The 14,604-nt window shown below is 31.3% G+C and overlaps 1 protein-coding gene across 1 annotated transcript; it reads left to right on the forward strand.

The window, feature by feature from the left end:
- The first annotated feature begins 7,860 nt into the window (after positions 1-7,860).
- On the forward strand, positions 7,861-11,822 carry LOC106753292 (GDSL esterase/lipase At5g62930). The gene is made up of 6 exons (XM_014635086.2): positions 7,861-8,161; positions 8,252-8,329; positions 9,300-9,440; positions 9,933-10,009; positions 10,715-10,879; positions 11,393-11,822. Exons 1-6 carry the CDS (start codon positions 8,060-8,062, stop codon positions 11,568-11,570), a joined length of 741 nt encoding a protein of 246 aa, XP_014490572.1. The 5' UTR covers positions 7,861-8,059; the 3' UTR covers positions 11,571-11,822.
- Positions 11,823-14,604: the final 2,782 nt, after the last annotated feature.

Here is a 14,604-nt window from a genome sequence, read left to right on the forward strand (position 1 = left end):
TAGATGGTGTTGAATCTGACTTTAAGTTTGCTTACGTGTAGTGTATATGGAAACTGCAAAGAAAAAAAAAACAAGGGGATTTTGAAACAAAGATCTGATGAATATTTATCTTACTCCTTGCTACTAAATAAAGCATCGTATGAATGTATGGTTAGTTCGCTGTGTATCATAGACCTTGCGTTCAACCTTCTTCGTTGCCAAATTTACTGCATATGTTCTGTGATATATGCAAGAATAATAATAGATTCACACGCTTTTTTTTACTTTAACATTCAAGTGCAGTGAATATTTTTTTTTTAACCAATCAAATTGCACCATTTTAAAAATTATTGACGTATTACCGTGTCAAATAAATGGATTTGACACCTCAACATATCAAAGTACCAGTTCTCTGTATGTAAACGGTTTAATCATAAATTTGGTCGTACTTGACACCAATTTTTGTTTACAATAGTTATGAGGGAGTTAAGTGTATTTTTCATGAAGGGACCAAAATGAAAAATAGTCATGTGCGGGTGTACCAGAATGGACGGAGAGAAAAAAAAATGAGGTGTGGTTCTTTCGAACGTAGGGCCTAATATGAAAAACAATTTCAACTATAGAGACTAAAAAAAAAAAGGTGTCAAGTGTATAGATAAACTTATAGTTAAACTTTCGTAAAACTATAAAGCCAAATTGCAGACAACATTTGATAGTGCGCTTCAAACAGTTTGCTTTTTTCTGTTTACCACTGGTGAAAAACAGGTTCATGTAGGGACTGTTGGTGCATAGTTTCAAACACTCATTAAATCAATTTTTTCATCGTAGTTACTTTAAAAAGAAATACAATGATTTTGATTTCTAAATGATATGTATACTAAATAAAGCTTGTTTCTTTAGATAATTAAGTGAAACCGAGACATACTTTTCTGTCCTTCTCATGTTAGAACTTGTTGCTTTAAAATCTTTTTTATACTTAAGCAAGTGATTTTGCATGATAATAATGATAATATTCAATAGAGAGTAAATATTGAGAATTAATTCAAAGTTCCTTACCTTTGCAGCTTAGCTTTCTATTTATAAGTTATTTCGTGGACCCTGTTATAAGTCTATCAAAACGATCTTACTTTTAATTTCGGTCTGTTACTTATTAACAACTTCCTTAACCTGTAATCAGTTATCAATATCTTTAATCATTTTGTTATTAGTTTATTAACTTGTTTTATTTGCTCAATCCATTGGCCCAATAACAATATCTTGAGTGCTGGCCCAATTATGGCCTAACCTAATATCTTTGAACACTTGCCCAACATTTAACCTGCTTGACCGTCGATAGAAGGAACAGACCGAACAACTACAAATGTTAATCGTTCGGCCTATCCTCTATACCATACATATGCCTCCAATTCCGAGTTAATCATAGTTAATTATAGGACTTATGATAAGCCTAAGTGACGGACCCCAATCGAGACATGGTACCGTAACCGCTGAAAAATATTAGGGAGGTTGTGTTCAATGCGCCTTAAGTCTTCATTCCTCTTTGTACCAAGAGGCAGACTCTAGGAGTTCACTTTAAACGTTCTCTAGGTCGAAGAAACTCGGGTGAGAGTTCACGAAGAACGTTCCTCACTGAGCGGTTGATACTAGGAGTTCATTGAGAACGTTCCCTGGGTTTCTTGGACAAGAGTGAGAGTTCACTAAGAACTTCCTCATAGCTCAAGTTAGGACCATGAGTTCTTGGAGAACGTTCCCTGGGTTTTGTGGACGAGAGTGACAGTTCGCTGAGAACTTTTATCACAATTCGGTTTGAACCAGGAGTTTTTTGGAGAATGTTCCCTGGTGGACGAGAGCGACAGTTCGTTGAGAACTTTATCACCACTCGGTTTTGGAATAGGAGTTCACGGAGAACATTCCTGAGAGCGAAAACTCGTTGAGAACTTTTATCACAGCTCAATTTTGGACTAGGAGTTCACGAAAAACATTCCATAGAGGACGGGAGTGATAGTTCATTGAGAACTTTTATCACTGCCCAGTTTTGGACTAAGAGTTCACAAAGAACATTCCCTAGTGGACGAGAGTGATAGTTCGTTGAGAACTTTTATCACAACTCTGTTTGGACTAGGAGTTCACGGAGAACATTCCCTAGGGGACGAGAGTGACAATTTGTTTAGAACTTTTATCACAACTTGGTTTGGATTAGGAGTTTTTTTGGAGAACGTTCCCTAGTGGACGAGAGTGATAGTTCGTTGAAAACTTTTATCACCGTTCGGTTTTGGACTAAGAGTTCACGGAGAACATTCCCTAGTGGACGATAGTGACAATTCGTTGAAAACTTTTATCACCACTCGGTTTTGGACTAGGAGTTCATGGAGAACATTTCCTAGTGGACGAGAGTGACACTTCATTGAGAACTTTTATCACAACTCGGTTTGGACTAGGAGGTCACGGAGAACATTTCCTAGTGGAAAAGAGTGATAGTTCATTGTGAACTTTTATTACAGCTTGGTTTGGACCAGGAGCTTTTTTGAGAACGTTCCCTGGTGGACGAGGGTGATAGTTCATTGAGAACTTTTATCACCACTCAGTTTTGGACTAGGAGTTCACGGAGAAAAATTTTTAGTGGACGAGAACAACATTTCGTTGAGAACTTTTATCACCGCCTGGTTTTAGATTAGGAGTTCATGGAGAATATTCCTTAGTGGATGAGAGTGACAGTTCGTTGATAACTTTTATCACAACTTGGATTGCATCAGGAGTTTTTTAGAGAACGCTTCCTGGGTTTTGCTATGACCATGCAACCTATGATTGACCGAAAATTGTCTGGCTTTATTCATACCAAAAGTGTATATGTTCAAAAGAATTCAAATAACATAAGTGTTGTCAACGAAATTTGATTGAAACAAAACATGACATCAAAATTCAACTAAAGTAAAACTTGAGATGAGTTGTATTCCAAGTGTTGGGAATGACTTTCCCATTTAATGACTCGAGACGATAAGCTCCATTCATCAAATCCTCTGTGATGAAATGCGAAATGGTCCTTCCCAGTTGGCCGTTAATTTTCCATACGCTCAATTCTTCCTGGCCTTTCCTCTTTCAAATATTTATGGAGATGATCTGTCTGCATAAGCTTTTCGATCTCATCTTTTAATGTTGCACACTCTTCAGTAGTGTGTCCCATGTTTTGATGATATCGACAGTGCTTCCTTCAATCAACATCTTTGGGTGTACTAGACTTCTTAATCGAGAAGAGGTCAGCACTAAGGGCTTCGTCTAAAATTTTTGCCCTAGGTGCATTAAGGGTTGTATAATGATTAAATTTGGGCGTTCGGAGGAAATCATTTGAATGAGGACCTGCCCCCTGTCATTATCGGTGAATGGTTTTCTGGCGTCCTTCTTCTCTCCTCCCGATGAAGCTTCTTGTTGTTGCTTCTTCTGCGAAGTTCACATATCTTCTACGTGGATGAATTCTGCAGCCCTTTCTTGGAGTTCATCTACAGTTTTAGGGGTCTAGCACATGAACTATCTGCAAATGGGTCGGGTTTTAGGCATAAAGGTAAGTTGTTGATGATAAATGTGTGATTAACATCTTTCACCCGGTGAGTTGTCTCATTATACCTTTTCATAAAAGCCTTCAAGGTTTCTTCCTTCTCCTTCTTCGTATCAATCAACGTCACTTGCATTAATTCTTGTACTCGGCTGGAAGCATACTGCCTCCCAAAAAAGGACTCCACAATGGCAAAACAGTCCATTTTGTTTGGGGGAAGGGTGTTATACCATGTCAATCCCTCTCCCTTAAGTGATAATGAAAAGGTTCTACACATAATTGGGTCGCTGGACAAGTAAAATGCCATTGCATTAACAAACGTTCTGAGATGATCATCCGAGTCTATGGAACCATCATACTTTTCTAGTACAGGGGGAGGCTTCTCTGGCATAGGGACTTCCATAATCCTTGTTGTGAAAGGAAGTAATCATGTTGACCGTACGATTTGTGGAGGTTTTGGTAAGGGTATGACCTTGTTGTTTTCTCCTTTTCCTTCCCTACCGTCCGGGTTGACATGGATGGATGATTTTTGGTTTCAGCTCGCCCCATGGTCGACCACACTAGGGTGTTCTTCACGTTATGTGTTCCTTTAGGCCGTTGAGGCTAGTGATGCCGAATGCTGCGCAGAATGCTCCCGACGGGCAGCAGCATGCTCCGCTCATAATGTCACAATCTACTCTGCATGCTTCCTCTGCATCTCCAACAATTGTGCTTGCAATTACCTTGCATATCTTTAATTAGCTCTCTTGTACTTTGTTGCTCCTCTATATTTCTTGTGGTCACCATTGGGTTTCCTCTGATACTATCGAGCCACACGATAGGTACCAAAATATTTCTGTATATAATTAAGTGAGACCAAGAGATATCTTTTCATCCTAGTCTTCCTATCCTTCTGACCTTAGAACATTATGCTTCAAGCACTTCAAATCTGGACTAGGTAGAATTTACCTGCAAAAGCACTCTGACACTAAAGTCAATGACTTTGCGTGATAATAGTGATAATATTCAATAGAGAGTAAGTACTCAAAATTAGTTCAAAGCTCTTTACCTTTGCGACTTAGCCTTCTATTTATAAGTTATTTCATGGATCCTAAACTGTCATAAGTCCATCAAAACGATTTTACCTTTATTCTCAGTTTTTACTCATTAACAACTTCCTTAACCTGCAATGAATTTTCAATATCTTTAATCATTTTGTTATTAGTTTATTAATTTGTTTTATTTGCTCAATCCATTTATCCAATAACAAAATCTTAAATACTAATCCAATTATGACTTAACATAATCTCTTTGAAGATCTGATAACAATAATTTAAACATGAACTCAACATTTAACTTACTTAACCATATAAAAAAAAAAAAACAAATCAAACAATTACAAATGTTATCCGTTCCACCTATCCTTGTTATTATACAAAGCTAATTTTGAAGAAGTGCTGATTTATACAAATAGTGGGAATGAAAGCATGCGTAGTACTATGATATATGTCAGACGTGGTTTTATCTAGAGTTTGTGGTTGGAAAACTTGTGGAGATAGCATTAGTTTCAAATTGTAAAGAAAGTGAACCTCTGGTCCTACATTCGTCACTCAACTCATCCTCAAATTAAGCGCTTCTCTTCGTCAGCAGGCAGTCCCTTCAAAGCTGTAGACAGACTTTCACCTGTTTCTGCTTTCCGGTAATGGCCAGAGAAGTTAATGAGAAGTCATCAATTTAAGAGAAATGGTAATAGAATCATGAGTATACGGTCCTATTCTTTAATGCTGTCTGACAGTGAATTCTGATCATTGTGATTGTCTACTTTGTAAAAGATGTGATGTGATTTCGTGGAGATATTTAAAAAAGATGGTTTCCTCGAAGGATGGCGCTCTCTTGATCCATGATATGGAACATAGCTTAGTGGAAATCTAGCTCTCGCTGCACTATCTTTCGTACGCACTACTGTCACTATTATCCAATACTCAAACTCTCTTCTATCAACTTGTAATCGTATCATTGCTTACAACAAACACACCACAACACGTGTCATTACTTTCTTATAAAGTACTTCCAAATTTGCCTATTCAAACTTAGAACTTCTACCGTTTTAAGCTGTACTTCTCTTTCTTTTTTAGAAGACCAGGAATAAAAGTGTTACAATTTTAAGTATAAGTGTGAAACCTAAATTAAATAAAAATTAGGAAAGTAAGTCAATTTATAATTTATTATTTTCTTTTGGATTGGAATTAATATCATGTTATATATAAGTAGTTTTAATTTAACAAATCACATTACACATTCTATTCTCATTTATTTCACTATTTTGTGAGTGACTTGATTGAAATTTTGGTTCATGAAAGACAACAAGAGATATCCATTTAAATTATATTATATAATCTATCTAGTCAAAATCACTTTTTTAATTATACTCTTAAAATTCACTTCCCCCTGTTTTTTTTTTTTAACTTCGTCAATCACATATTTATTTGGCATAGAAAAATAAACTTAAAGTTTCCTATAATTTGATTATATTAGGTTTAGTTATACAACTAAGAATAATTAAAATATAGTATAATAAAACACTTTAATTCGTTAGTTTAGTTTAAATTTTGTTCATAATTAAGATAATTAAACATATTTAATAACTGTCACATGTATTTATTAAAAAAAATAATATATAAGCAATTAAGTTTACAATTATTTAATAAAGCTTATTGTATATTAATATTAGTTTTTTAATAAATAATTACTAAATATCAAACATATCTATTAATAAAATTAACTAAATTAAAGTTAAATTTATAATAAAATTTTTCTTATTTTTATTATACTATAGACGTGTTATAAGGATATTTACTTTAGGGTTAAATATGTTTTTAGTCCCTATATTTTGGGACGATTTTGGTTTTAGTCCCTCTTTCAAACTAAGGTACAATTTAGTCCTTTAACTTTATAAAACTCTGGTTTTAGTCCTCTTTACCAAATTTTTTTAAACTTTATTTGCTGTTTCAAGCACGTTTCATTATAGTATTTAGATTGTTTACACTGTTTGACACATTTTTGCTTCAATATTAAGTGAGAAACGCGTTTTAAACCGCAAATAAAGTTAGAAAAATTTGGTAAAAAGGACTAAAACCAGAGTTTTCTAAAGTTGAAGGACTAAATTGTACCTTAGTTTTAAAGAGGGACTAAAACCAAAATCACCCCAAAGTATAGGGACTAAAAACATATTTAACCCTTTACTTTATAATTAATGTGTACTTTTATTTAAGTTAATGCAATTATGTTTAATGTAAATATATTTTATTCTCAACTTTTAATATAGGCCCATTTTATCCTATTAATGTTGTCATCTTTTCTTTTCTATCTTATTTTTATTAAATTCCAAATAACAATAACACCTTTTAACCATTTTAACTATCAATAAGAGAATGTTTAGATGATATACAACTTAGTCAGTGAGGTGTTATTGTTTATAGTGGATGTGAACTTTACGTTGAACTTGATTTAGAACTTCTATACCTTTTTTAACTAAAAAAATCAAAATAATAAATTATATTAAAATATAGTCAATTATCGTGGAATATTGTCAAATATTTATATATACTCAATTATCTTAACTCATATTTATGATACAATTTATATAGGAAAGTGAGTTTTTAAATTATTTAAAAATAAAACAATCAATTGTCATTTAAAATATTTAATTAAAGTCATTTTAAAAGAATCTATAATTATATCTATATTTCTTTTGTCTACATTTGGTTTTCAAATTTATTCTTTAAACAAAAGTTTTTAAATCTATATATAAAAGAGATTTTCTTTTTTAGTTTCCACGTTTTATAAATTTATTTTTAAATATTTTTTTAAAATTGAAATAATTATTTTATCATTTTATCGTTTATTTAAATTTAATTATGTTTTTATCAATTTAATCATTTTTAAACTTAATATCTTTTAATTATAAAACTATCTATAAAATAAATAAATTCTATTTACATTAAAATTATAAAAATTATTTATATTTAATTATGTAATTATAATTTTATCATTTTTTATTATCATAAAAAAAATTATGTGTTGGATTGTGTTTAGCAGCTTTAATACAAGACTTTGATATTTTAACAAACGAAGTTAAATTTTATTGTTAATACTTATATAAATAGGTACTTTATCAGTAAACACATATAATTATTTTATTGATATTTTAAAAAATAATACAGAATTCCAAATTTTGAAATCTAACCATTTTTTTTTTAATTTTCTAATTAAAAATAGTAAATATTAATAATTAAAGAATAGCTGAGATATTTTTTTTAACTTGAAAGGCATATTATAGTACGGGAGAGTAAGCAGTGAGTGTGATGAAACCAGTGGATGGAATCGGTGGAAGAAGAAAAAAAAAGCGATCTTTGGTACTAACGATGCATCGTGTAAAACGTGTCAGATTTAGGGCACTAATGTCCTTCAATGCAAGATCATCTTAGTGTTGAATGGTGCGGAGTGGAAGAACAGTGAAGACAACATAGAATCGCGTTGGCGCGTGCGAACACGATGATGAGACCAAAGATAGTGTTGTTTGGAGATTCCATAACAGAGCAATCGATCCGAGAGAATGGATGGGGTGTTCCGCTAGCCAATGCCTATTCCCGCAGGGTAACATTTCTTCTCAGTCAAACACTCTCACGTCAGATCCGTTTTCTTAAATTATTAATTTATGTCACAGTTAATGATCTGCATTTTCAGGCTGATGTACTTGTTCGTGGTTATGGTGGATATAACACTAGGTGGGCTATGTTCTTACTCAACCACCTTTTCCCTCTGGTATCTTATTCTCACCTAAATCATGTTTCTTCCTGTTGGTGTGTGCACATTTTCCCCTTTTTAACCTCATTTGATCTTTTCTTTATGCTGACTTTATATTTGATAATGAAAATAACTAAATGGTATTTGAAGTTATGTCTAAGCCACTACACTAAGTTTGTATAACTTAAGGCCAATGTGGGTTGACAAGTGAGTGACTAAGGATGAAATCTTACCTTTCCCATGGCTGTGGATCTCTTGTCACTTTCCCCATTTGATAGACAACCCTAATAGAGAAATCTCCTATCCTCTGGAATTAGTCGAGCAACTACTATGGGTAAAACATGCTACGGTATAACATGATGAGATCAAGTAATTACTTTACTTTTTTTAAATATAGGTTGCTTAATTATGTTTTAAATGCTTTATAAATTTTAGGATTTTGAACTGAGGTCTCATTAAAAGTTTTTGTTCTGTTGAGCGTATACAACTTTTTTATTTTTATTTAAGTATATTACACGGTTTCCCGCAAAATCAAGCAATAGGTATTTAGACAAAAATGAAAGGAAAATTGGGCACCCAATAAGACAAGAATTCTAACAAGGACATCAATTGATAATACCAAAACTTATTTAAGCCAATATAGTTCATTACTTTGTTTTGTCAATAGGGTGTCTGCGAAAACTTGAAGAATGTTAGGTAACAGTTTTTGCATATGAACTTAACTCATATCTTGAAATTTGTAATTGAAAATTAATCTGTTTGAGCATTTAGGGTGATGGGCCAGAGTAGAAAACCAAATTTGATTTGACAGAACTTTTCATAGGTTTACATAACAGTTTTGGAACAGTAAGGGTCCACATCACCAAGCCTCCCCGCCCCAATCCAAAAAAAAGTCTTCTATTGCCTAAAAATAAGGCCTTCGTTTATTTTTGCTAATTATTGTATCGATCTTGTGAATTTTTAGTTGTTTGTATGACTTCATCTCCAGGACTCCACTACACCACCTATTGCTACCACAATCTTCTTTGGTGCTAATGATGCAGCTTTGTTAGGAAGAACCAGTGAAAGGCAACATGTACCTATTGAAGAATTCAAAGACAACCTTAGAAAATTTGTTCGACACTTGAAGGTTACGTTTAGTTGTTTAATAGTTTTAGATTTAAATTTCACCAGTTTCTGAATTATCCATCCAACATGTTAACTCTAATTTTTCTCTGCATTATCTGCAAAATTTTGATTTCATGTAAGCATTGAACTCATCGAATTATTCTGATGATTTTCTATCTTGTGCTTTCAATGGCCTGTGATTTCTTCTAGCTTTGTTGTTTTTTTTCTTATTTTTTTCACTGAGTGGCCTATTGTTGGTTGTTTTAGTACTTTGTATTGGTAAAACGGCTGCGCATAGCAGGACATTTGAGAACTTGTTCAGCAAGCTACTTTTACATGAAAGATTATGTCACAACTTTTACCATGAAACTTATTGAAATAAACCAAGAGCTTATAGGGGATCTTTCCGTTGTCATGAGTCCTCCAAACAAGCTCTGTTAGAAGCTTTCCCATTTTCCTCCCAAGTGCTCATTATATTATCTGTTGTTGATGTAAATGTTATAATTTGTTTCAGGAATGCTCACAAACTATGCAAATTGTGCTCATTACTCCACCTCCAGTCAGCGAGCAAGGACGCCTGGATTATGCAAAGTACTTATGAATTGCTTCTGTTAGATTTAGTATTCATAATCTGCCTCCTTATAGACATCTTATGTGCTATTATGTGCTTGACTATTTATAACACCAAATGGAATTGTTCCTCCTCATTGACTAGTAGATTACTTTTTGGGTAAATCCCTATTTTAGTCCCTGAAGTTCTAAGCGCAGGTTACTTCCTACTTTACAAAAGTCACTGATTTTTATCAAACATTGTGTACTGTAGTACTTAATGTTGGTGGAAAATGATTAAATTGGATGAGACTTGCACGATCAAGAACTAAAATGATCAACATTTACAATCTCTGCGGCTAAAGTGGCGGGTGTACTCCTTTTTTTTTCACAAAATAAATGCAGTAATTGTTACATCCACAGCCATTATAACTGCTAGTGTGCCCTACTCGATATTTTCCAAACATCCATTTGATTATTTATGTTCATGTCATATACACCTGAAGTCCATGCCATTGTAGTCTATAGCTATACCACCCACCTAATCTCACAGTATGCTAGTGACTATCAGTATCTAATCGGGAAAGATTTTGCTGTAGCTAATATGATTAAAGCTTCTGTATTGAAACTGTCACATTACTGTTTATGTTAAAGCTTATGTTAGTTTACAATTTACATTTACATTGGCTTCTAAGTGTTCAACAGAAGTTAACTTCATGTTTGGGATGATTTTGTTGGGTCTTGCAGATCCCAATATGGTGAGAACGCTACCAAAGTGCCTGAAAGAACAAATGAAGTAACTGGTCAATATGCTAATGCCTGTGTTGAGGTCGCAAATGAATTGGGCGTGTGGTATATCAATCTGTGGTCCAAAATGCAAGAAACAGATAACTGGCAAACGAAATTTTTGAGGTTTGTTACTACCTGGCCTAGAAAAATAGTGACTCTGATATAAGTGTGTCCGAGTTTTAGTTAGATCTCAATTGTATCAAGGATTACATTTGTCTCAGATTTCTTCATAAATACTTTTAGGTGAAGAAAATAAAAATAAAAGTAAAGTAATTTTTTTTCCATAAACTACAATTAATTTATATACAAACTAATTTTAACTAATGGAAAAAAAAATTGTTCTTATTTTATTCTCTTAGAAGTGCATGTTGAGAAGTCTTTCTTGAAAGACCCTAAGTCTAAATATGATAATTTGATTCTGTTATCTGGTTAAGGGCGTCATGAATTTACTTTTTAGTCTGTTAAAGGACATGGTAAACTGCTTTCTTATATTTATGTATGAAAATTGATAATTACAAAAGAGAAATACACCCCGTTCAATTCCCTCCAAATGGCTTAATGAATAAAATCAACTCCAATATCTTTCTTGAAAATTATGGGAGATTTTACCTGACATTGATGTTTTTGCTGTGTAAGGGATGGGTTGCATCTGACAACAGAAGGAAATACAGTACTTTACGAAGAAGTGATAAAGGTGTTCAATGAAGCAGGACTTTCTGTTGATAACTTGCCATTTGATTTCCCTCACCACTCAAAAATTGATTCGGAACATCCTGAGAGAGCTTTCCAGGAGGTTTGTGATGTCCCAGTGTGATACTCTGGTCTAGTTTTGCTCTATTGTACTCTGTTCTACTTGATGATCTAAGATTTTCTTCCAGAACTATATTTGAGTCCAATGCTTCAATGGAACCATAATAATGAATATTTCTCCAAATGAGGTTTTGGGATTGATGTAGTTGATCTCATAATGGGATATAATTGTAGTTGTGTTACTTTAATAAATCTATCGTTGTAATAATACTCACGTTGAGATGCTTATGTATGCAAACATTTATAATTTGATTCAGTATTTTTGTTGGGTGATCTTGATCTGGTAATTATGAGTGCTAATACACTAGAAAAAATTTATGGAGATGCAGGAAGAAATTGCCACCTAATACAGTTCTACACCTTAAATTTAAGGTTAATTTGTGATGATTTGAAATTTCGTTTTCGATTAATATAAATAGTCACAAAACATGATATAATTTTTTTTCTTGGGTTTTTAAATAATAAATAAATAAATAACTCTAATTTTTTCCAAGAGCGTGTTCTTCCCCATCTTATTGACTTTTTCCTTAAATTTTGGTTCTTACTCACGGCTTTTGAACCCATCTTAATGTTGAATTCATTGTTTTTCTCTTATGTATCAAAATTACAAACTATAATGCAACAACTTTTTCATAGCACCTACATGCAACAACTTTTTACCCACAAACTAAAATTTTGAACCATGCCACTTTCCCTATTTGGTTTGACAATGAAATGAGATTTCATCAGTTGCAAATTTCACATGCCCACATTCATTTAAGTTCCAATAGACCAGTTCTTCAAATTGAAAACAAAACAAGTATGGTTTTCCACATGTAAAAAGCCACTTATATTTTTACTTTTACATGGGAAAATATGGTTTTGCATATGCTATTATCAGTGTAAAATAAATTGCAAATTAAAAATATAGTAAAGATGACTTTGTTAAAAAACGTTATAGTTGAACAAATTATTAAATTAAATTGTGAACATTTATTTTATCAGTAAGTTATATTAATAGTAAGACAGTAACTGTGCTTTAACCTTTTTTTTTATAAAGAAATATATCCAAAGTTTATCCTTTATTGGCTTTTCTCTAGTTTTATATTTTGAAGCAAAACCTATAGATTTTCATGTTATTTTCACCAAAATACAATATTCTCACATCTAAAATTATGAGTATATTGATGAGTGTTTTGAGATATGTATTATTATATATTGTAGATCACATTATTCACTTACAGGTTTGGGTATTATTTCCTAATTAAAGCATAAGATTATGTTGTAAACATATATAAATATATCTAAAATATGATAATTCTTATAATTTTGATGCGTTAAATCTTGTTTGAAGAATCAAAAGTTATAATTAAGAGAGATTTTATTTGTTGTAGTGAAGTGAATGTTGGAGTACTTCACTACTTTGCATAAAATGAATTTTATTTATTTGTTGTTGGATGAAACGATTTAGATTACTTGATAATGATTTAGTATTCTTTTCTTATCAACTAGTCTCTCATATGTATAAAGATGGGACATATGCTTACTCTCCACAACAAAATTTCTTCTTTTTTATTTTTACTAGTATAAAATAAAGGATAAAACTTTTCTTTATTTACTAAATAAGGACTTATATTCGAATCATTCATCTATTAATTGAGATCAGTATGAAACAAGAAAACTCTTAATACTTAATTTAAATGACTTAAGAGTTTTTAATTTATTTTCTAATATATTAAATTAGTACTGTAATTTAGTTGTTTCTTCAAAATAACTTGTTTTCTTGTAGTTTATAAGTTATAAGTACAATATACACATGCACAAAATGTAAACATGTTTCTGTAATGAAAACTATTTGTGCAAACAATATTAAAAAAGTATTACATTATTATACTCATGTTAAAAAAAAGTATCCACAAAAACGAGAGAAAAAAAAACTTAAAAAAACAGTATCCAATGCTTTAACTCCATTATGAATGAGGATTTAAGAGAAAAAATCAAGAATTAAGAAAATAAATTACAATATAATTGTCTAAGAAAAAGTATACAAATTATATATTTTTTATAAATTATCTATAAAGAAATTTAATGAATATAAAAGAATTAATCACTCTATTAAAAAAAACTACAAATATAAAAAAAATCAATTGATTTAATTAAATGTCATGAATCCTTAAAAGAAATTCAATACAGCATTAAAACACACATTGAGTGTGATATGAATTGATCAAAGAAGTTAGTAGTAAACACGCAATATAAATATCTTCTTTCAGAAAAAAAAATACAATTTTACTTTTGTAAAAGTTTAAAAATATTATCTGAAAGTGCGTTTTACAAATCAAATTACCTAAGTTGATTTTAAGTTTCCAAGTTTTTCTCAAGTTATGTCTTTATAAAAACAAGCTTTTGTCAAAGTATTGTAATCATTTCTAAACCATAAAATATACACGTATTGCTCAAATTATACATTTCAAACACATTTTTAATATATATATATATATATATATATATATATATATATATATATATATATATATATATATCACCGTTATCAATAGTTAAAATTTATTAAAACATTTCAAGTATAATTAATCATACAAAGAATATAATATTTAATGAATTGTAAATAATAGTAATAAGATTGTTAAAAATGTATTAAATAGTATGTTATTATTTTAACTTTAAGTAATGGCACATATTGACTTTCATTTTATTGTAGGAATAAAATAGTTATAAATAAGAACTTCAATATGTGTAAAAGAAAAGAAAAGAAAATAGTAAAAGGTAATGAGTGGTATTGAGTTTAGTATCATATTTTGCATAGGCCTAGGTGTTTATGAATTGTACGAGACTCATTGTTAAATGTTATGTTTTTAATTGATTATATTAAATGATAAATTTTATATGTATTTTAATGTTAGTATTAGCTTATTTTCTTTTGTTTGTGATTGTATGTTTTATTTTCTTTTGTGATGATATCATTTTCACATCAAGAAGGAATGTTTTAGGAATTAGTGATAATAAATAATAAAAGTGGATGTGCTTTGAAACAGCGTCTG

The sequence above is a fragment of the Vigna radiata genome, unplaced genomic scaffold, assembly GCF_000741045.1.
Source record: "Vigna radiata var. radiata cultivar VC1973A unplaced genomic scaffold, Vradiata_ver6 scaffold_223, whole genome shotgun sequence".
Taxonomy (NCBI): Eukaryota; Viridiplantae; Streptophyta; class Magnoliopsida; order Fabales; family Fabaceae; genus Vigna; species Vigna radiata.